We start from the raw sequence: 22,274 nt of genomic DNA on the forward strand, positions 1-22,274 counted from the left end.
GTCTCGCCAAGTTGCCCAGGCGGGTCTCAAACCCGTGGGCTCAGGCGATCCACTCACCTCAGCCTCCCAAGGTGCGGGATTACAGGCTGCACCACTGAGCCTGGCTATAGGAAGGTGTTTTTAAGGCAACTCTTTGAGCTGACATCTGTAGAGGGGTCAACTGGGGAAGAGCGGGGACAGAGGACCAGAGGGAAAGATGAGCACAGGAGAAGAACCGCACACGACAGAATGACACCATCTCACCTGCTGGGTAATGGTGTCCCATGGGCCCTGCAGCAGTCGTGTCTTGTAGCACTCATGGATGCCTTCCCATATGTCCTGCAGAGTTAAAGGTGTCCCATCTGTGAAAGTGCAGGGTAAAGACCTAGTGAGTAATCCACGTGCCACAACCTAACACCACAGGAGAAATATCATGACTTCAGACGAACCTTCACTAGTGCACCATGCTATTTATACATAAGAGAGTGCTATACGCAATTTACAATAGCAAAGATGTGGAATCCACTAAATGCCCATCAATCGATCAGTGGATAATGAAAGTGTGGTATACATGCACAATGGAATACTATTCAGTTATCAAAAAGAATGAAATAATGTCTTTTGCAGCAACTTGGATGGAATTAGTGAACATGATCCTAAGTGAACTAACTCAGGAACAGAAAATCAAACACCACATGTTCTCCTTTTTAAATGGGAGCTAAACTAAGGGTCCACAAAGACATAGAGAATGGTATAATGGACACTGGAGAATCAGAAGGGGGAGGGGAGAAGCCAAGGAGAGACAGGAAATCACCTATCAGTATAATGTGCACAGCCACAGGTGATGAGTACACTTAAAGCCGACCAAAACTATTTGTACCTCCCAAAGCTATTGAAAAATTAAAAGTGGGGGGAGAGAGAGAGAGAGAGAGAGAGAGAGAGAGAGAGAGAGCGAGCTAAATTTTCCTGTGGAAAATTTAAACATTCAAGTTTGTCTCCTTTGCATCCTTCTAGCATTTAAATCATCTGTTCATTCATGGCCTCTAGGGATTTGACAAAATAAAATCCAAAGGTGTTTTAGAGAGAACTGATAGATACAGGCACAAGCAAAGGGTCAGCAAACAGACTCCCATGTTCACAAGACTGCGCCATGAATGCCACTGAGGTCCTAGTGTTTCCTCGCCCCTTGAGACAGAGAGACCACAATCATGCTTCCTCACACTCTCACTGATTATCCGTCATGTCCAAATCACTCTGTTGGGTACCACGGAAAAGAGTGAAAAGGAAAACGCACAACTCCTCCTGGTGAGGAACCTGTCATCCACTAGGGGTCTGACAAGCATGGCTGCAATTGAAATGCCAGGTACAGTGGTTTTTGCCCAGAGTAGACAGCAGGTACTGACAGTCCCCGGAGGAAGACATTAACACCCAGTGTCCATGGGGGGGTGAAAAAAGGGACCACTGGGGTGAGGGACAGAGGACAGGGTTGACATGAAGAGGTCAGTGAAAGCTGTCGTGAACAAAAATGCACCTTTTCTTTTTTTAAGTAGTTTCAATTATCCACCTGGATTCGGTAACCTATCAAAATAAAGTAGTTCATGAAGACCACAATGGTGCTTAATACATACACAAGATAAGTAGAAAGACAGTTATCTAAGTTCTAGAAAGAAAGCAAAAAGAGGGAGTTACCTAAAGGTTTCAAACCACACACTGCTGGGACGAAGGTGTCTTCTTGCTAGAATTTAATGCTACTTGGCCCATTCTGAGCTACCAAGCCCTCAAGACTTATGGTGTGCTCTTTTCTTGGGCAAATGGATGACATGACCAGAAGACGTCACACATGTCAGTAACAGAAGTGTTCCATCAAAGAAGCATCTCGTCACAACATGCAACAAAACTTGGGAAAATACTCTACTCAAGGACTTCAGAAAGCACTGTATTCAGACTTGGAAAGTGTATGGAATACAGGTGTTGGGAAATGGCACTAGATTTGGAGTCGAGATGGTTTATATCCTGGTGTTGGCACTCTGTGTAACTGCAAGCTCTTTTGCTTTTGACTTTACCTGTATCATGAGGATAATCATCCTTTTCAGATTTGGTTCTCATAAGGCTAGCAGTCATAAACACATCCAGGACTGTGTAGCACACAGTAGGGGCTCCATAAACACCAGAACCCCCTCTGGCCTCACACCACAATCCTGGCCACTCTCAAAGCTGAAAGCTACATTTGGAGACTAGTGTTTCGTGCCACCTCCTGGGCTGCTGGGTCAGGCACACTGTCTTTGATCTAGTTACATGCCAATGCTGTAAGCAGACATTTTTCATGTTTGACCTGAAAAGGTGAACTTTTACTCAACTTTCATTTCAATAAACAGCAATAGAATATTTTGATACATTTTCAATACATATCTTCATCTTGGCATTTATCTGGCGGCAGGAGACCATTATCTTGTGATAAATAGTTTTATTCCATTGACATTTCCATGTCTGTAAAATGAACAAGATTTATTCATCCAATTAACATTTGAATGTCATGTTTAGCTACAAGTTAAAAACAAGCTGCCTTCGCTGTCTGTGTTATATTGTTTTCTGAACACATTTACAGAGTAGGGCCAAACTCTGCTCTTAAAAGCAGCCTACACATCTTCAAAATACGTTCATCCTGTGTCTGTGTGTGTGTGTGTGTGTGTGCACGCGCGCTGATGTTGGGGGAGGCAAATAAGGTCTTAAGTACTTCAGTGTCAAATAGTAAATGAAATAACTAAATTATTAAAAGATGACATGCTTTTGAAATAATTTTTACATGTCAAAGTTAGAAGAAATCAAACACCTGTAGAATAGGAACGTGTTAGAAGTGATATACTCACTCATTTTATCAATGAGACTCTGAGGTCTTGGGAAATACGTGTCCTCCAAAGTCCTGCAGCCAGTTCCTAACTGCACTGAGGTTCGACTCCAGGTGTCAGGACCTACCAGGCTCCTCTCATGAGTCCCCTGCCACTTGGGGCAGGGGCCTTGCCAATGCCTTATAAATGTTTGCTGAATAAGTGATAAACAAAGAATGTCTTCCTTAACTTCCTCTTCCCTAAGACAGAGTAGAGAGCACTGCAGGCCAAGAGAAGAATGCTGGGTTCAAAATCTGGTAATTGGTAAGGGTTTTAATTTGTGTGTGTGTGTGTGTGTGTGTGTGTGTGGGGGTGTGTGTGAGAGAGAGAGAGAGAGAGAGAGAGAGAGAGAGAGAAAGCAGGATTTACTGAGAGAACAGAGAAGCTCCCACAGTGGGAGGGGACCCAAAGGGGTTGTCCCAGGGTTTTAATTTTATTCCTTAAAATATTTCAGTCAACAATCTAAGTGTGGAGAAACTGGGTTGAATATTACCACTGTCAAAAAACTACACACTCTGCTGGAAGCACTCATACAAAACACAGCAATAAACAGCCTAGCAATGTGAGGAGCGACCAGGACAAACATCATGAAGTCCCCTCAGGTTCATACAGAAGTCAGGGTGACGGCAAGTTCTCAGACAACACCACGTCTAGGGAAACATGGACACTTAGAGCACAGGAACTAGAAAGGACCTGGCTGATCGAGAATAACAGAAAACCGCAAGGGGTTAAAACAAGTTCAAAACACAACAACTGAATGCACTTTTACTTATGCCACAAAGAGACACTTCTTTAAAAAGCTGAAGAGTGTCTGTGGGCTTCCCTTTTCTAGTTTATTTTTGAGACAATACCACATTAGTAGCATTTGGGCTCTTTCTACATCATTTAATAAAAACAGAGTCACTTGTAGAAATGCATTACCATATGTTTCTTGATTTTAATGTGATTCTAAAAATTATAGTAAGAAACATTTTTTTTTTTTTGAGTTGGAGTCTCACTCTGTCGCCCAGGCTGGAGTGCAATGGCACACTTATGGCCACCACAGCCTTGACTTGCTGAGCTCAGGCGATCCTTCCAAGTAGCTGGAACTACAGACACATGCCATCATACCTGGCTAGGAATATTTTTTTAATGATGAAAGAATACCTCACAAATGCCCTGCACTGCGACATCATCATGTTCTTTCTCTCTTCCCCACATGCTGCAAAGACCCTTCCCTCTCTCTTGACCTCGTCTCATAATGAGCCACGACCCTTAGTGTCTCCTGGATGTCCCTGGATGTGGGCCCCCAACCCCACAGCACCTGAGGGCCTGGCTCAAGTGTCCAACAGCCTGGTCATTGCGCAGCCCAGTCCCAGCTCTGACCTATCTCTCCTCTGCCCAACACCAGTGCCTTCACAATTGGAAACCCACACCTTTGGCAATGCAGCCCCTGACAGGCAGCCCTCGCCACTGCTCCCTGTGACCCAGCCTAGGCCCAGTTGCACTCCATCCACACATGCTCACACTCACATTCATGCTCACACATGTGCTCACACATACATTTACATGTGTTCACACAAGCTCTCACACATGTTCATGCACACTCACTAACATGCTCACACATACATTCACTCATAGATAATGCTCACATATGCCCACATGTTCACAAATGTGCTTGCCCACACACATGCCCACATATGTTCACACATGCACCCACACACGCTCACACAGATTCACACATGTGCTCACATGCACTCACACATGCAGGCTCATATACGATCACATGAGGCTCACACACATTCACACATGCTCACACACACCAGCCAGCCCTTTGCCCTGTGGTCTCTTCTCACAGCAATTACTACTCTGAAATCCTCTTTCTTATTTCTGCGTTCATCATTTCCTACCTCTCCCAAGTGAAAGGCAAGTTAGTAGGGCAGCACTCGGTTGTTCCTACTCCTGCGTGCATCCATCCCAGGACCTGAGCCAGAGCCTGTCCCCAGCACATGGGCAACAGAGATCTGCTGAATTCACGTACAGATGGAAGCTGGTGCACCTGTTGGCCCAGCTACTCAGGGCCAAGGTGGGGGGATGCCAGAGCTTAAGAGGTCAAGGCCAATCTGGGCATCACTGTGAGACCTCACCTCTTTTTTTTTTTTTTGAGTTGGAGTCTCACTCCATCGCCCAGGCTGGAGTGCAGTGGCACGCTCACGGCCACCCCAGCATCGACCTGCTGGCCCCCAATGATCCTTCCACCTCAGTCTTCCAAGTAGCCGGAACTATAGGCATGCACTATCACACCCGGCTAATTTTTTTATTTATTGTAGAGACTGCCAAGTTGCCGGGGTTGGTCTTGAACACGCAGGCTCAGGCAACCCTCTCACCTCGGCCTCCCAAAGTGCTGGGATTACAGGCTGAGCCACCAAGCCCAGCCTAGACCTCAACAAAAAGACTGTAGAAAAAGCCATCACTATGTTTCACCTGCTCTGTGATATTGAATATACTAAGATGATGTGTCATAATTTACTTAAATATTCTTCTGCTGTTGGTCATTATTACCAGCTTTGAAATAGTACCTGGCACAAAGTAGTCATAAAGTAAGACTTAGCAATTTGCTTCTTTTGAATTCTTTCTTTTGACAATTTCCTTAGGGTGGAATTAGTAAGTCAAAGTGACCTGAACAACGCTCCCTATTTTCATGAAGGTTATATTCCACCCCTGTGTATGCATGTGTGTGTGTGTGTGTGTGTGTGTGTGTGTGTGTGTGTGTGTGTGTGTGACAATAAACAATGAACATGGTAACTGAGAAAACTGCACAGTATGTTAGTAGGGAATAAACACTATGGTGAGAAAAAGTAAAGCAGGCTAAGGCATGCCAGCAGGGGTGGGTCTGTGATTCAAGACTTCAGTGAGAAATGACTTGTGAGACCACACTGGTAGGCACCATGCTCCAGGGATAAGGACAGCCAGTAGGACAACTGCAGGGCATGGAAGGAGTCACTAGCACTGCGTGTAGGTCACTAACTCTTCTTGCTTAAAGACACTGACTTTTTTTTTTTAATGAGAGGATTTGTTACATAGGTATATACATTGCATTAAGGCGAGGTTTGGGCTTCTGTCGACCCCTACGCCATGATATCCAATGGGTGGTTTTGCATCCCTTATTCCCCCTCCCTCTATCCTTTAGCAGTGCTGGGGTGTTCCCATCCATGTGCCCATGTGTGACCAGTGATTAGTGGCCGCTTATGAGTGGATTTCTTTTTCAGTTCACTTAGAATGATGGTCTCCAGTTGTATCTGTGTTGCTGAAAAGGACATGATTTTGTTCTTCTTTATGGCCACAAAGTATTCCATGGTGTATATGTACCACATTTTCTTTTTCCAGTCCACTTTTGAAGGGCATCTGGGTTGGTTCCATTTTTTGCTATTGTGAAAAGTGCTGCGATAAATATATATATGCAGGTGTCTTTTTGGTAGAGCGATTTGCATTCCTTTGGGTATATCTCCAGAAGTGGGATTGCTGGGCCAAATGGCAGCTCCATTTTTAATTCTTGAAGAAATCTCCAAACTGCTTTCCACAGAGGTTGAACTAGCTTACATTCCTACCAACGGTGTATGGACGTTCCCTTTTCTCCAGGGCCTCACCAACATCTGCTACTTTTTTGCTTTTTAATGATAGCCATCCTGACCGATGTGAAGTGGTATCTCATTGCAGTTTTAATTTGCATTTTTCTGATGATTAGTAATACTGAACATTTTTTCATATATTTGTTGGCTGCTTGTATGTCTTCCTTTGAGAAGGGTCTGTTCATGCCCTTTGCCCACTTTTTAATGGTTTTTCTTTTTTTCGCTATTGATTCATTTGAGTTCCTTACAGATTCTGGATGTTAGGCCTTTGTTGGATGCATAGTTTGCAAATATTTTTCTCATTCTGTGGGCTATCTCTTTTGCTGTGCAAAATCTTTTTAGCTTGATAAGCTCCCATCTATCAATCTTAGCTTTTGCTACATTTGCTTTTGAGGACTTGGTCATAAATTTATTGCGTACTCCAATGTCCAAGAGGGTGTTCCCTAGGTTTTCCTCTAAGATTTTTAGAGTTTAAGGTTTTACATTTAAGGCCTTAATTCATTTTGAGTTAATTTTTATATATGGTGATAGCAAGGGGTTCAGTTTCATTCTTCTGTATGTGGTTAGCCAGTTTTCCCAACGTTATTTGCTAAATAAGCTTTCCTTTCCCCAATGTTTGTTTTTATTGGCTTTGTCAAAGATGAGTTGGTTGAAGGTCTGTAGTTTTACTCCTGGGTTCTCTAATTTATGTGTCTATTTTTGTACCAGTACCATGCTGTTTTGGTTACCATAGTCTTGCAGTAAAGTTTAAAGTCTGGGAGTATGAAACCACCAGCATTGTTTTTTGTCCCCCGCACCCCCCAGGAGTGCTTTAGTTACTTAGACTGTTTTTTACTTCCTTATGAATTTAAGTATTGTCCTTTATAAGTCTGTGAAGAATGCTGCTGGTAGTCTGATAGAGATTGTGTTGAATCTGTAGATTGCTTGGGTAATATGAATATCTTGATGATATTGATTCTTCCAATCCATGAGCATGGGATGTTCTTTTATTTGTTTATGTTGTCTTTTATTTCCTTGAGCAGTGTTTTATAGCTCTTATTGTAAAGTTCTTTCACTTCTTTGATTAAATACTGAGGCATTTTTTGGGGGAGGGTGGCTATTATGAATAGAGTCGTGTTTTTTATCTGGTTTTCAGCTTGCTTGTTGTTGGTGTATAGAAATACAACTAATTTTTGAACATTGAGTTTGTATCTCAAGATTACCTGACATCATTTATCAGTGCTAGGTGATTTTGGCAGAATCTCTAGGGTTTTCTAGGTATAGAATCATATCATCTGTGGCAAGAGATAACTTAACTTTCTCTTTTCCTATTTTGATACCTCTAATTTCTTTCTCCTGCCTGATTGCTTTGGTTAGGAATTCTAGTCCTATGTTAAATAGAAGTGGTAAAGACACCAGCTTTCTTTTGTAAACATCTTTATTAAGATGTAATTCACAGCCGGGCTCGGTGGCTCAGCCTGTAATCCCGTGCCTTTGGGAGGCTGAGGTGAGTGGATTGCCTGAGCCCGCGGGTTCGAGACCCACCTGGGCAGGCGAGACCTCATCTCTACAATAAAATCAAAAAATTAGCCGGGCGTGGTAGCGCATGCCTGTAATTCCGGGTACTCAGAAGGCTGAGGCGGAAGGATCGCCGAAGCCCAGCAAGTCAAGGCTGCGGTGGCCGGGAGTGGCCACTGCACTCTGGTCTGGGCGACAGAGTGAGACTCCAACTCAAAAAAAAAAAAAAAGATGTAATTCACATGCATGTTATTTACTCATTTAAAGTGTACAATTCAATGATATTCACAGCTTTCTTTTTAAAACATCTTTATTAAGATGTAATTCACATGCATGTAATTTACTCATTTAAATGATATTCACAGAATTGTGTAATCATTATTTTAATCAATTTAAGAACATTTTTTCATCGTCTGAAAAAAAAAATCCAAACCCATTAGCAGTTAACTCCCACTTCGCACCCACTCAACTTTCCCTACTTTACTTTCTGATGCTATGAATTTGTCTGTTCTGGGTAAACACAGCTTTGTCTCTCAGATAATTATGGCTTAGTGAGGTGTGGTGCCAGTGCCATTCCCTAAGCCTTCATCTGTTATGAAGTCATACTTCACACATTAATGATCAAAGACACACTAGAGTTAGTTTTTGAGATATTTTATACAAAAGTAAAACAGCAACAACAAACTGACCTATTCAGCAATATCGTCAAAACCCTGGTATACATTATTGATGCCTAAAATGAATTCAAATGTGATTATGACTTGAACTATTTTTTTTTTAATGGAGCCTTAAAAATTCACTGAAACAATTGAACTGGGATAGCAAAACATATAAAGAACCACATCATAAAATAATTGAAGAATTTTGTACATATCCATCTATTTATAAAAACTGAAGACTCAAACTTTAGCTTAAAGTTAAAACATGGACATATTATTATGAACCTACATGTTAAATACAAAATAGCTCCAATCAGAAGCTTTAAGCCATGTGAATAGGGTCTATTTTCTCTGTTTAGCCTCTGTCAGAGGAGACAGAAACTTACTCAATCAACAATTCCCTTGTTTCTGACCCTAGATACTTGACAGTACCAATTTTAACATGCTTAGAAATCTCATTAATCACACTGAGGCTGAGAAGATCAGTGAAATACCTCGAATACTTGGAAAATTGAAGTAGAAGCCAAAATAATTTCAGCAGCAACCTACAAAGTGAGCATGGCAAACTGAGGTCACTTAAGTAACAAGTGTTTATCGAGTGTCTACTATGTGTCTCTATCACCTGAATTGATAACACACATTTAAGCTAAAGGAATGTTCTTTCAGTAATCTAAAATGTCAGTGACAAAAGAGGAAGAGACACTAGGTGAAAAATAGGATAATTAAAAAGTACAATCTTTAGCAACTGCCAGTAGCATTTAATTTAACATTTTCATATAAAATCTCTCAATTGAATAATAACCCACATGTCAAGTAATCTATATATTACTCAAAATGTGCAGCTTTCTAAATTAAATTTCTCAGGGCTATTAGTTTTCATGAACCCAATAAGAAGATGAGGTACTTCACCTGCACGGCCTGATCTACTGCAAGCTCACAGAGGCTACCTGTTTCCTTACCATGCATGGTTTCACAAAAATTCTTTAACTCCTAAACAAAGACTACAGAGAGTATAAATCATTCAGAGTAGCCTTAAAAGCAAAGTTCTGAATGTGGTCACTAGAAATAAAAATGAAAGAGTGCATCTTTCACACCAAAAGATGTCATTATTCAATACATTGTCTTCAACAGAGCTTTAGAGGATATAAAAATTCATGCTGTACTCCACAGCAAGGCAGAGATGAGGATCTACCAAAAGAGAAAATCTATTTTTGCTTCAGTGAGAAAATTATATTCTGATATGAAATGAACGTAATTGTTCATGTACATTCATATCAGCTACCATGTTGACTAATTCTGTAATTTTTATTTATTCCTACAAACATTTTAGCACATTGTATCTTTACTATTCTCAGGAAATCCAAACAAAATTCCAAAAATACAGATTGTGGCAACTTCTTTTTACTTGCATACAACATCAATTGATTTACTTAACTCATGTGTTTCTTACATTTCAGTTATTTGAGTGAAAGGTGAAAACTGGGTTACAGAGTTTGAGTCTCAGCTCCACAGTCTTCCATGTGACCTTGAGTGAATCACTTTATCCTTCTGAACACATGAGTGTTTTTATGTCTGGACATGAGGATAATAACAGCTCCACCTCCTCAAGTCATCGTGAGGATCGAGACACGTAACTCAGCCAGCATTGAGCGAAAGGGACTAAAGACCCAAGCACCCTTCCACAGATCAGCTTGCATTTCTCCAGACTCGATGAAATTGATATTAGTATTATCTTAGTGTTTTTTTTAGGCAATGAAAGAAAGGAAACAGTAAAGTTCAAGAATGTGCCCAAGGTCATACAGTATGTAGGTAGCAAAGCTACCTACATGCTCACAATCATATAGTTGGTAGCCAGCAGAGCTGGAAAAGCATGCCCAAAGTCATACAGTTGGTAGGTAGCAGGGCTGGAATAACACACCCAAGGTCATACAGTTGGTAGGTAGTAGGGCTGGAAAAACATGCCCAAGGTCATACAGTAGGTAGGTAGCAAAGCTAGAGTAATGTGCCCAAGGTCACAAAAATGGTTGGTAGCAGAACTGGAATAACATGCCCAAGGTCATACAGTTGGTAGGTAGCAGGGCTGGAAAAAATATGCCCAAGGTCATACAGTAGGTAGGTAGCAGAGCTGGAGTAACATGCCCAAGGTCATACAAATGGTAGGTAGCAGAGCTGAAATAACATGCCCAAGGTCATACAGTTGGTAGGTAGCAGGGCTGGAAAAACATGCCCAAGGTCATACAGTAGGTAGGTAGTAAAGCTGGAGTAAAGTACCCAAGGTCATACAAATGGTAGGTAGCAGAACTGGAATAACATACCCAAGATCATACAGTTGGTAGGTAGCAAAGCTGTAATAACATGTCCAAGGTCATACAGTTGGCAGGCAGCAGAGTTAGAATAATGTGCAAAAGGTTGTACAGTCTGTAGGTAGCAGAGCGAAAAGAACATGCTGAAGGTCATACAGTTGGTAGGTTTGCAGAACTAAAATAATATGCCCAAGGTCATACAGTTGGTAGGTAGCAGAGCTGAAATTACATGCCCATATTGTACAGTTTGTAGATAGCAGAGTTGAAATTACATGCCCATATTGTACAGTTTGTAGGTAGCAGAGCTAAAATAACACGCTCAAAGTCCTACAGTTCGTAGGTTGCAGAGATAAAATAATGAGGCCAAGGTTATACAGTTGGTAGGTAGCAGAGCTGAAGTAACATGCCCAAGGTTGTACAGTCTGTAGGTAGCAGAGCTGGAATAACATGCCCAAGATCATATAGTAGGTAGATAGCAGAGCTTGAATCAGTATGCTTTGAGGGATTTTTCAAATAGGGCTTATTTTGCCAACAGTAAGCAAGAAGGTGTTTTTTCTATATGGAATCACAACATTCACCCGTCCAAGAAAACTAACACACAGTCTCTCACAGGCTAGAAAAATATACTTTTTGACCTTTTATTCTCTCCCAGGCCTGTGGGTCCATTTAAAATCTCTTGCTCTTTGTATAAGTGGTGTTTTGAACTCACATGGGTTAGAATATGCCTTTTGACCAGTGTCTCTGCAGTTTTGTTCCACATTTCTTTGGCATCTTTTCTTCTGTATTTGTTTGTTTGTTTGTTGTGCGTTAGGGTCTCATTCTCTTGCCCAGGCTATGATTCAGTGATATGATAATGGCTTACCACAGCCTCGATCTCCTCCTGGGTTCAAGCAGTCCTCCCTCCTTGGCCTCTCAAGTAGTTAGAAGTACAAGTGCACACCACCATGCCTTGCTTACTTTTTGATGTTTTTGTAGTCACAAGGACTTGTTTGACTCCTGGGCTCAAACAATCCTCTCACCTTGGCCTCCCAAGGGGCTAGGAGTACAGGCATGAGCCACTGCACCCAGCATCCTTTTGTAAATTTTTAAACCAGGGCTAGAATTTTCAGTGAGGTTCTATTCCTATCATATGTTCTAATCCAGACTATGACTTTTATTCTAATACCCCATAATGTTTCAAGAATTTACATGGTCCAACACATAATTCTCATTAAATTTCCTCTATTATTTCAACTTTTCAGTTGGAATATATTTGTATTAGTTAGATAATTTTTAAATTATTTTTCTTAATAACCTTCACTGTTTGCTCTTCAAATTTCTTTTCAATCCCTAGTATCTCCTTTTTAATTCACCAAAATTCATGTTCCAGTTCACTGTTATGACTTTGGCTAGATTTACTGTCTACATAAATATAAGCATATACACTTTCTTAAAGATTCTTTACAATCGTGTTGGCAGCAGTCGAAGGAGAAGGGGGCTAAGTAAGGTCTCTATACCACCACTCGTACAACGCAGACTGCCCGCAAATCAACCCATGGGAAGCACCCAGGAAGCAACTGGCTACAAAAGCCGCTCGCAAGAGTGCACCCTCTCCTGGAGGGGTGAAGAAACCTCATCGTTACAGGCCTGGTACTGTGGCACTCCGTGAAATTAGACATTCTCAGAAGTCCACTGAAATTCTGATTCGCAAACTTCCTTTCCAGTGTCTGGTGCAAGAAATTGCTCAGGAATTCGAAACAGATCTGCGCTTCCAGAGCGCAGCTATTGGTGCTTTGCAGGAGGCAAGTGAGGCCTATCTGGCTGATCTTTTTGAAGACACCAACCTGTGTGCTATCCATGCCAAATGTGTAACAATTATGCCAAAAAACATCCAGCCAGCACGTCGCATATGTGGAGAGTGTGCTTAAATCCACTACGATGGGAAACAGTTCATTCTCCAAAAAAAAAAAAAAATTCTCTTCTTCCTGTTATTTGTAGTTCTGAACATTAGATTCCCCCCACCATGGGGTCAAAAGGTACCTAAGTATATGATTGCGAGTGGAAAAATAGGGGACAGAAATCAGATATTGGCAGTTTTTCCATTTTCATTTGTGTTTGAATTTTTAGTATAAAAGTGGGGATGTAAAGCATTAATGCAAGTCAAAATGTTTCAGTGAACAAGTTTCAGAGGTTCAACTTTATAACAATTATAAATAAAACTGTTAAATTGTACTGGAAAAAAAAGATTCTTTACAATCAAACAAGGTTCTAAATTATCTGTCAAATCATTTGCTATTTTCTGCTCACTGTAATAATGAACTAGCCTCATTTTTGTCCCAGTCTCTCAATACCTCTCCAACTCACCTTTTCTTCCTGCTCAACCAGCTGCCTTAACCCCCACTGCACTGGCAACGACACTTCTGCCTTAAAAATATGTTCTTTCCAGCTCATTTTTTCTAGGAGTTTGTTATTTCTAAACTTTTATGCTACTGATAACAACAAAACCACCAGATTCCTTTTTTTGTCTAATTTCACTCTCCTCCTTCAATTATTCCTTTCTCTCTTGCTTAGTCATAAATTCTAGGAAGTCCCTCCTATGGGGTCATTCACTTCCACTCCATCTTTCACTTTTTCTTTAGAGTTTCCAACCCCTTCCCACTCACCATCTCTTCCGTAATTTGACCTCAACCTATCTTTCAACCATTTCTTCCATCTTAAGGGAAGCCCTGCTCCAACTGGCCTCTCGTTGTCCCCAGCACGTGGGCCTTCTGTGGCTACAGCCAGGCATCCAGCCTCCCCCATGGTGCTCTTCCTGGCCTCCTCCCAACACCTGCCCTGCATCCATTCTGCACATTCTTTTGGGCAGAGCCTGTGGATATTTCCCTACTGTCCTCCAGCTCCCTCATCCCAGTCTTCCCTGTTCGCCAGCCATCTCCTCCATGCACCCCTTTCCTCAGGCTCACACCATGAAGCCTTACACGCTGCTCTAATTCCAACTTTCCATTGCTCTTTCTTGATCCGGCCTTTCTCCTGGTTTGGCTCATGCTCCTTTGGGAAGGAATTACTTTTTGATGGCTTCCTTCTCCTTCTCCCTCTCTTTCTCCTTGAGGCCTATATCAAGTGGTCACTTCTTCTGCATGAAATGGTCAGGCCACGTTTTTATTTGTTCCCTTATTTCTTGGGCCAATGATGGCATGGATATCCTGAAAAGACAGACATTCGGTTGCTGAATGGAAGAAATGCTTCTGCCTCTATTCAAAAACAGCCCTTTGGCTAATTAAAGAAACATGGCAATATAGTTCTCAAGAAGAACCCATACACCAGTCAAAGAATTAAGTATTTTGAAAATGAGAAGAACCACTTGGTCCATTTTTCAATAGAGACTGAGAACAAATGAAAAGAAAAGAGACAGGGAAGAAATAAATCAGAGTTCAAATAGAAATGAAGACAGAACTCTCTAGTTAAAATGTAAGTGAAAATATTGAAGCCTAGGACTCCAGAGGAGCCCAAAGCCTTATGTGTATACCTAAGGTTTCACCACATTTCCAACATTTGCCACCTACTCTTGATCAGAGCCAGAGCTCCCAAAAGGAACCTGGGACATAAAACAATGAGAATGATGGTGAGGGGATAGAAGGCTTTGGCATGATGCGAGGCATACTCTAATATGGTATGCTTCAAAAACAATGCACAAAACCCCAAAACAAGAAAGCAGTGTGAAGATGCCAGTGTTCTGTGGGGGATGTGCCTACAGTACCCATCCCTATTTGAATGTTGCAACTCACTGTCATCCAGAAGTGTCACTTCCTTTCACCTACCGCTGGGTGGCAGACAGCATTAACTGTGTCCCACCACCTCACCAAACCCACATTGACAGTAATTAGAGAAAAGCAACATTGGGAGGAAGGACTGACTCCTCTTACATCCATGTCACCCTTGGGAACAGAGCCTACTAGGAGCAGAATGCCGCCTCCACGTGTCCGTCTGCCTCAAGAAACAATCACAAACTTGATCCCAGAACTGAGACTGCAGCTCTGCTAATGTACATGCCCACTTTTGAGTTCGCAGAAAGTTTCTCTTAGTCCACTGTTGTGGTAGCCTCTGAAAAGTGTCAGCCTCCAGGGTAAGAACACATAGATGGCCAGGGTTTAGGGCTTCTGAGGACAGTAGAGTCCAGCATAGCCTCTGAGGTAGGCATCACCACAGTGCTTCAGGCTTCAGACCACATTCAAAATGGTTAGAAAGTCCTCACTATTCGTTCATTTAACAGATACCTGATGCTGTGCCACAGCTGAATAAGCTGTGTAAACAGGGCTCACACACAGAGCAACAAAGAACACAGTTCACTTTCCAGGCATTCAGTGTTGATTTCCTTCACTCCTTTTTCTAACCTTAAAGTCCTATCTGCTCACATCACATAGAAGACAAGTAAACAAAGTAATTCTGCCATAGTGCAACTTGTGGTATGACAGAGAATATGCTATGACGTGACATAACATGCTATGATATATGATATGCTACAATGTGACATAATATGATCCATGACATGCAAGTGACAGGAGCAGGTGGCATGCTAGCTGAGTCTTGGTGCTAGTGGGCTTGATGGATACTGGCCATGTAGAAAAATAAGAGGAGTTCACAGCATGATGGATTTGCATTTTGAGAAACAGAACAAGGATCTTTTCTGAAATCTGAACCACTTGGTAAAAAAGAGGGTAATGTCAATTTAAATGGCAACTGCTTACTACCTGCTTTGCTTTTCCTAAAACAAAGAGGTAAAGAGAGAAAACTCAGGGCAAAGCAGAGAAATTAATTTTTATTAACAATCAAATGCAAAAGAAATTCTAAATATCTGTCAAAAACAAGGCTAAGTGAACTATTTTTAAAGCAAAAAAAGACCCCTGGGCGAGAAATTTTACAGTCATCCTCTTTCTAGGTCGGAACTCTTGGAGAGTGAGACAAAGAAAAATCCAGACCTGGAGTAAGAGGAAGACAGGAGGAATCCTTTACCACAGAGACAGAGGTTTGCTTAACACACAGACAAGGACCAGGGTCACCAGGTGTCTCAGGAGAAGGTAACAGAAACGGAAATTGTGACTCCACAACAGAGGAAGAGGTGTCTTTATATTATCACCAGATTAAGTTAGGTGGAAAGGAAAAAGAAATGTTTAGACTATGACAAAGGGAAGATGCACGTTCAGTTTCTCCACCCAGAAAGCATCAGGACGCCTTGCAAACAGTAAATGTGATATGTAATGTGCCTGCACGAGCACTAAATGGATTCTGGGCTGAAATGAATCCTAAAATGCCCAACACCCGTTCTCTGCAACACAGGACAGGGAGCAAGGGGGGTTCCTCCTACAATGAACGCCTTGTCCGGATTCTCCTGCACCAAGCATGATGAAAGGCAGACCCAAGAAGGCCAGTTGTGTGTCTTAAGGCATAGAAAAACACGCAGAAGGGACCCCAGAGTGGTCCAGCGTCCCGCAACACAGGCTGGCAGGCGCTGCCGGGCACTGCAGGGGGAGCTGTGGGCACGCGGCCGTGCGACTCCCGGCTGCAGACCCACTTCCAGCGGGAGGCAGTTGTGTTCCCACACCTCAAGTCCCCAGTACTGACGACTACACAACTGGTTTTGTTTCTGGGAGCTCTTCTCTGTGATTAACTGCTGACGGCGAATACCAATGATGTGGAAGCACAGGGTTCAGGAAGGAGGGTCCTACTGCTCCACTGCTCTTGGTCTCCAGGAGGCACCAGGCAGAGACATCAGGCAGAGCCACTGCAGCCCAGGGCAGGAAAGACATTTCCTCCAGGGGAACAGACACATCTCTTGTCTCTCATTCCAGCACAGCTCGCTGACAAGAAAGCTCCTTCAACCTCTGGGCTCCAAACCAAATATAATTCCAATAAAACAAGCATCTCAAAGGCTTGTGATACTTATAGATGGATAAATCTGCAGCCCGGGTTTGTGAATTAGTGAGCGATCAGTGTCCTCAATTCCCCAGGTCCCATGCTGAAATTTACCCCAAATTGTCAGTTCTTAGTAACTGCACCTCAGATTAAAATCTTCTCACCAGGGAGTCTATGAGAATTTATTCTTGTGTTTTAAATCCTAAGTGCCTGTTAAACCGCCAACACTGCAAAATTGGAGACCATTAAACAATATAAGGCAGCAAGTGATTAAATCTACCAAATACACATTCAGAGCAGCTTAAGCTACTTTTTAATTAAAAATAAAAATATCATTGGCTAAATTCAGATGTCTTAGCTATCCAGAAAAAGTTCGAAGGCCGTTCAGAATGCACAATGCTGCTGCCAGATAAAAAAAGGAGAATTCAGGCAGGTTGGGTTGTGCAGGGGCCCCACTCGGTCCCTGAGGTAGGCATTCCCATGCTGACCCGGTTTCCAAGGTGGACAGAAGCAGGCCACCATGTGACTGCTGATGAACAAAGCTCTACACCAGAGGCCTGGAGGACACAGGGTTTGGACACAGGGTTTCTTCTTCCTCCTGGCAGGGAAGAGATTGAGGAACAGCATCGCAGGAAGCCCTGGCATCTGAGAGGCTAGATGCTATTTTTAAGTATGGCTCAGCTCACTGACCAACATTTCTTGAAACTGTGATTAGCTTTTGGGGAAGGAGGCATGGGGGCTTTTGCACTAATGGGATCACTTGAGATTAAAATAAATGTTTCCTGTAATGTAGAAGTAAATAAACATTGTAGCTTTAAGATGTTCCTACTTGTTTAAAGTAAAGACAAGAGAAGAAGGGCCAGGGGCTTAGTCAGCTTCGGGCAGGAAGCCAGAAATCCACATCGGGCTCAGGGCCCAATGATCTCATTCTGGTCCTGAGTCTCCTTCTGAAGCACCAGAACATTTACTGGTAGAACCTTACCTCACCCACAGTGTTCTTATTTTTAACTCTATTTTTTTCTCTAGAGAGTAATTTCCCAAATATGCTTTCTGCCTTCTATGTAAATGTTATAAATTTACTTTTAGCTTTGGAATGGTCTTACCTAAAAAGCTTGCCCTGAAGTACAGCACAGGCACTCGGTAGCTGCAGGAATGCAAGACGTGATACTCGTATCTGACTACTCTGGCTGCCACCTTGGTCTCAGTGGCCTCAGAATCATCTGGGGGCAGCTCTAAAGTCTCCTGAAAAAAAGCAAAAGCAAAAACAAAATGTGTTTGTCAATAAGAAAACTACTAACAGGGAGAGAAGATGAGGCTTTCTTCTTGCAAAATAACAGTTAAGTAAATATAGGGCTATGAGGTAAGAAAAAGGGAGTTTCCCATATTAATGTTTAACATTTGAGTCCTGGGTAAATAGTAAAACCAGAAAGCATTAGCATTAAGTAATTCCAGATTGTTTTTGAGAGACAAAGCAGCTCTGGGTTAAAAAAAAAAAAAAAAAAAACAGGAAGAAAAAAAGGCGAAAAGATCTATTGCAACAGCAACTCTGAAAAATCTTTACTGTACAATTTTAGCAACAAGATGATGGCTATCCGAGCTACCATCTTCCCTACCTGTGAAAGCTAAAAACATCCTAACAATCGAACAAGAGTCTGTGAGACGTCCCTAAAGGCTCCATTGTACTTGCCAAAAGATGATTCATCGTGCGCCGAGCAATTCCCAGTTCCATTTTGAATAAGGAAGTTATTTTTCAAGAGGTTGAGTTTGTTAGGTACATTTCAAAACATGAGATGCTTCTGTTTTCATCATTATTGTGCTATCTTTAGTGTATTTCTATGATAAATCTTGATTTGTAATGGAGGAGATTGCAAATATGAATGTCAACTCAGATAGGGTTTAAAAGCAGAGACGATGGTCAGCTCACATCTCACCTAATCATTCTTTACTGGCTGCTTTTTAGTTACATGTGGGGTCTTTAAATAATGCATCGGAATGTTTAGAAGCAATTAATTGGACACACTGAGTCAGAGTCTGGTCCATTCACCTTCCCTTATTTATTTGGGTTGAAGAATTTCCTTTGAACTTCAATTAGTAGTGGAAGGAATGAAGCAGGTTGGTTTGGCTGTTTCTGCCTCTCATTAAAACAGTAACAACAAGGATGAACAACCAGGAAGAACTGCAGGAGAGATTTCAAACTGTATCAATATGAAATAAGGCTTCCCGGGGAGATAAGAAAACCCCAGACTCCTTCCCAGATACCACCTTCCCAGAGCTGCGTCTCCTCCACAGATCACTCCTGCAATTCCCTGCTCCCAGTTAGCTCACCGGGGCGATCATCACTGCAGAGATTTACAAAATATTTTTCACTAACCTCCAGTGAACACTATCAGCTAAACACAATAAAATAACCAGAGAGAAATCACTGAAATAAATAACCCAGATACAGGAAATTCATACAGTAGTAAGAAAGAGGTTTTTCGGCCTTTTTTTTTTTTTCTTTTTTAAAGTTTTCATCAGGCATAGGTGTCTATGCCTTCTTTTACAGCAATTCTTTTAACCAAATCCTTTCTTTTTGGTCAATTGGGTGGTTTAGGGTTTATAATTTCTTTTCTTTCTTAACATTATAAAAGAACTATAAACAGTGCACAAGAGAAAAAGTAAAATTCCCTGCACCCCAGTACTCCTAAACCTCAGATTTGTGACCATTTTTGACAAGCCCATGTGAATTTCCTTTCTTATTTTTTGGTACACAAACACACATACACCTCCTCCCCACCCTGCAGTTATAGCCTCCCTCTATTCCCATATGCTCCTGGAGGGGGTATTTCACACATGCCAGTTGGTACCTTTAATGCCTTCGCTATATATTCCATTGTATGACCACACCATGTTGTTTTTTTGTTAACATTTCCAAATTGCTAGATATTTTAGGCTGATTATAAATATCTGCTACTACAAAAAAGACTGCAGTGACTATCCTAACACATATATGTCACATATCCTTGGACACCTCTATCTTTCTGGGGTGCAGATCCTAAACGTGGATTCACTGTACCAAAGGGCATGAGCATCTTAAGTTTCAAGAGATACCGCCAATCTGTCCCCAGAAAAAGGCTGTATTACATTATATTCCCAGAAAAAGTGTTTGAGAATGCCCTTTCCCCAGAATCAATAAATACTGATTATTATTTGTTTTATTTTTGCTTATTTGATAAGTTTTTAAATGATGCCATGTGGGGTGCAGTGCACAATTCATGGATTCTTTGACTCAACCCTAAAATAAATTTTAGAGTGGCCAGCAAAGTTTTAAAACAAAGTCTATTAGAAAAAGATGAGAGGAAAGATAGATATGCCAGAACTGGCATGAGTGAAAGAAAACCACGCTATTTGCTTTTTACAATAGGCTTGATTTACCCATTTAGTGATTAATATGTTAATGAGTAGGCAGGGGTATCTGCTCCAATCTCTCCACTTCTAATGGGTGGAGGAGTGGTCTTTTCCAGGGAGATATGCCAGACTTATCAATGCACAGGTTCGTGAGCTAAAAGGTGGACTTATTATCTATTTCTTTGGCTTTTTGATTCCTGGTCTGGGAACCACCTTGATGGAGTTTTCCTTTGGTGATCTGAGGGTGTGGGGTGGATTGAGAGTCCAAACTGAATTCACATTCCAGCCCCATTGAGAGTCCAAATTGAATTCACATTCCAGCCCCAAAAGCAGTTCAGCCTGCTGACAGCATGTCTGGATGCTTCCTGAAATCTGCCTACAAGAAATTCATTGGGCTGGGCACGGTGGCGCATGCCTATAATCCCAGCACTTCAGAAGGCTGAGAAGAAAGGATTGCCTGAGCCCGTGGGTTCAAGACCAGCCTAGGCAACTTGGTGAGACCTCATCTCTACAATAAATCAAAAAATTAGCCAGTCATAGTGGTGCATGCCTGTAATTCCACCTACTTGGAAGGCTGAGGTGGAAAGATCGCCTGAGCCCAGCGGGTCGAGGCTGCAGTAGATGGGAGCATGCCACTGCCCTCCAGCCTGGGTGACAGAGTAAGACTCCAATCAAAAAAAAAGAAAGAAAGAAAGAAAGAAATTTATCTATTTATGCCTAACCTGTATTAGCTACCCTGCCTCATTAAATGTCAATTTTTTGTTGCTTTAATTTCTCATTTCTTGATTACTAGTGAAAAGTGAGCAGCTATTCATAATGTTTAATGGCAATTTGTGTTCTGTGATTTGCTTGTTCCTATTCTTTACCTATTTTTCTGATATTTAGTTTGTTAGCATTTTTCTTATCGAATTGTACCAACTCTTTGTATATTAGAAATAATAACTTACCATTGGCGATAAACATATATGTCTACACCTTAGAAAAACAGAGGTATGCAAGGATGTATGTGACATATATACACATTTTACATATTCATATTTACACAAAACATTTTCAGCCCATTTTCTTTCAACTCTGTTTATTGTACTTTTTATCCTATAGGTTTTTCTTACTTTTATGTGGGCAAATCTGTATGTTTTCTGTTGTCAGCTTCTGGGTTACATGTGTTCATCAGAAGGCCTCCTGTCATGCCAACCTCACTCTTAACAATTACAAAAATGCGGCCAGGCTCGGTGGCTCAGCCTGTAATCCCAGCACTTTGGGAGGCCGAGGCAAGTGGATTGACTGAGCCCGCGGGCTCAAGACCCACCCGGGTAACTTGGCAAGACCTCTTCTCTACAATAAATAAAAAATTAGCTGGTAGCGTGCCTTTAGTTCCGGCTACTTAGAAGGGTGAACGGAAGGATCGCCAGAGCCCAGCAGGTTGAGGCTGCGGTGAATGAGAGAGTGCCACTGTACCCCAGTCTGGGCGACAGAGTGAGACTCCAACTCAAAAAAAAAATTACAAAAATGCAAAATTCCTTTATTATACACACACGGTTTAAAATTAATATGTAGATCATGAATCCATCTAAATTTTGTGTTCATATGTAGTGTGAGATAAGAGATTTTCCCAGATGATTTCAACGGTCCATCTTTCCCATTAACTTTACTTATTTATTTATTTAAAATGTTATTTTATTTTAGAGTTGTGAGGTACATGTGAGGATTCACTACATAAATAAATTGCAGGTAGGTGAGGCCGGGGCTTTTAGTAGGTACTCTCTCCTCTGGTAGTGGACCTGGTACCCAGTGTGTGGTTGTGTGCCCTTTCTCCCCACTCCCCCTACATCTCACTCCCCACATTAACTTTAAATGTCACTGTTTCTGTAAGTCAAGGGTGTGTGTGTGTGTGTGTTCTCTATTCTTCCCTGTTGAGCTGTTTCTCTTCATAGGCCACCACTGTGAAGTCTTCAGCGCACGTTGCATCCAAGGACTTGGGTCATTCATTTCTGCAGATGCTGCCTGACTCCAGGCCCAGTGCTATAAAGAAGGACAACATTTTTGGAAAGAATGTCCTTCACCTGA

The 22,274-nt window shown here is 41.8% G+C and overlaps 1 protein-coding gene across 1 annotated transcript in view; it reads right to left on the reverse strand.

Moving 5' to 3' along the window:
* Window positions 1–22,274, reverse strand: part of ATG10 (autophagy related 10) — an 89,536-nt gene that overhangs the window by 59,458 nt on the left and 7,804 nt on the right. Inside the window, exons 2-3 of the mRNA XM_008055165.2 lie at window positions 17,924–18,062; window positions 244–341 (exon numbers count right to left, since the gene is read on the reverse strand). Of these exons, the coding sequence (XP_008053356.1) occupies window positions 244–341; window positions 17,924–18,062 (237 nt within the window). The remainder of the gene's footprint in view (window positions 1–243; window positions 342–17,923; window positions 18,063–22,274) is intronic.

This window comes from Carlito syrichta, unplaced genomic scaffold (assembly GCF_000164805.1).
Source record: "Carlito syrichta isolate Samal-C Ts95f unplaced genomic scaffold, Tarsius_syrichta-2.0.1 Scaffold301758, whole genome shotgun sequence".
NCBI classification, from domain to species: Eukaryota; Metazoa; Chordata; class Mammalia; order Primates; family Tarsiidae; genus Carlito; species Carlito syrichta.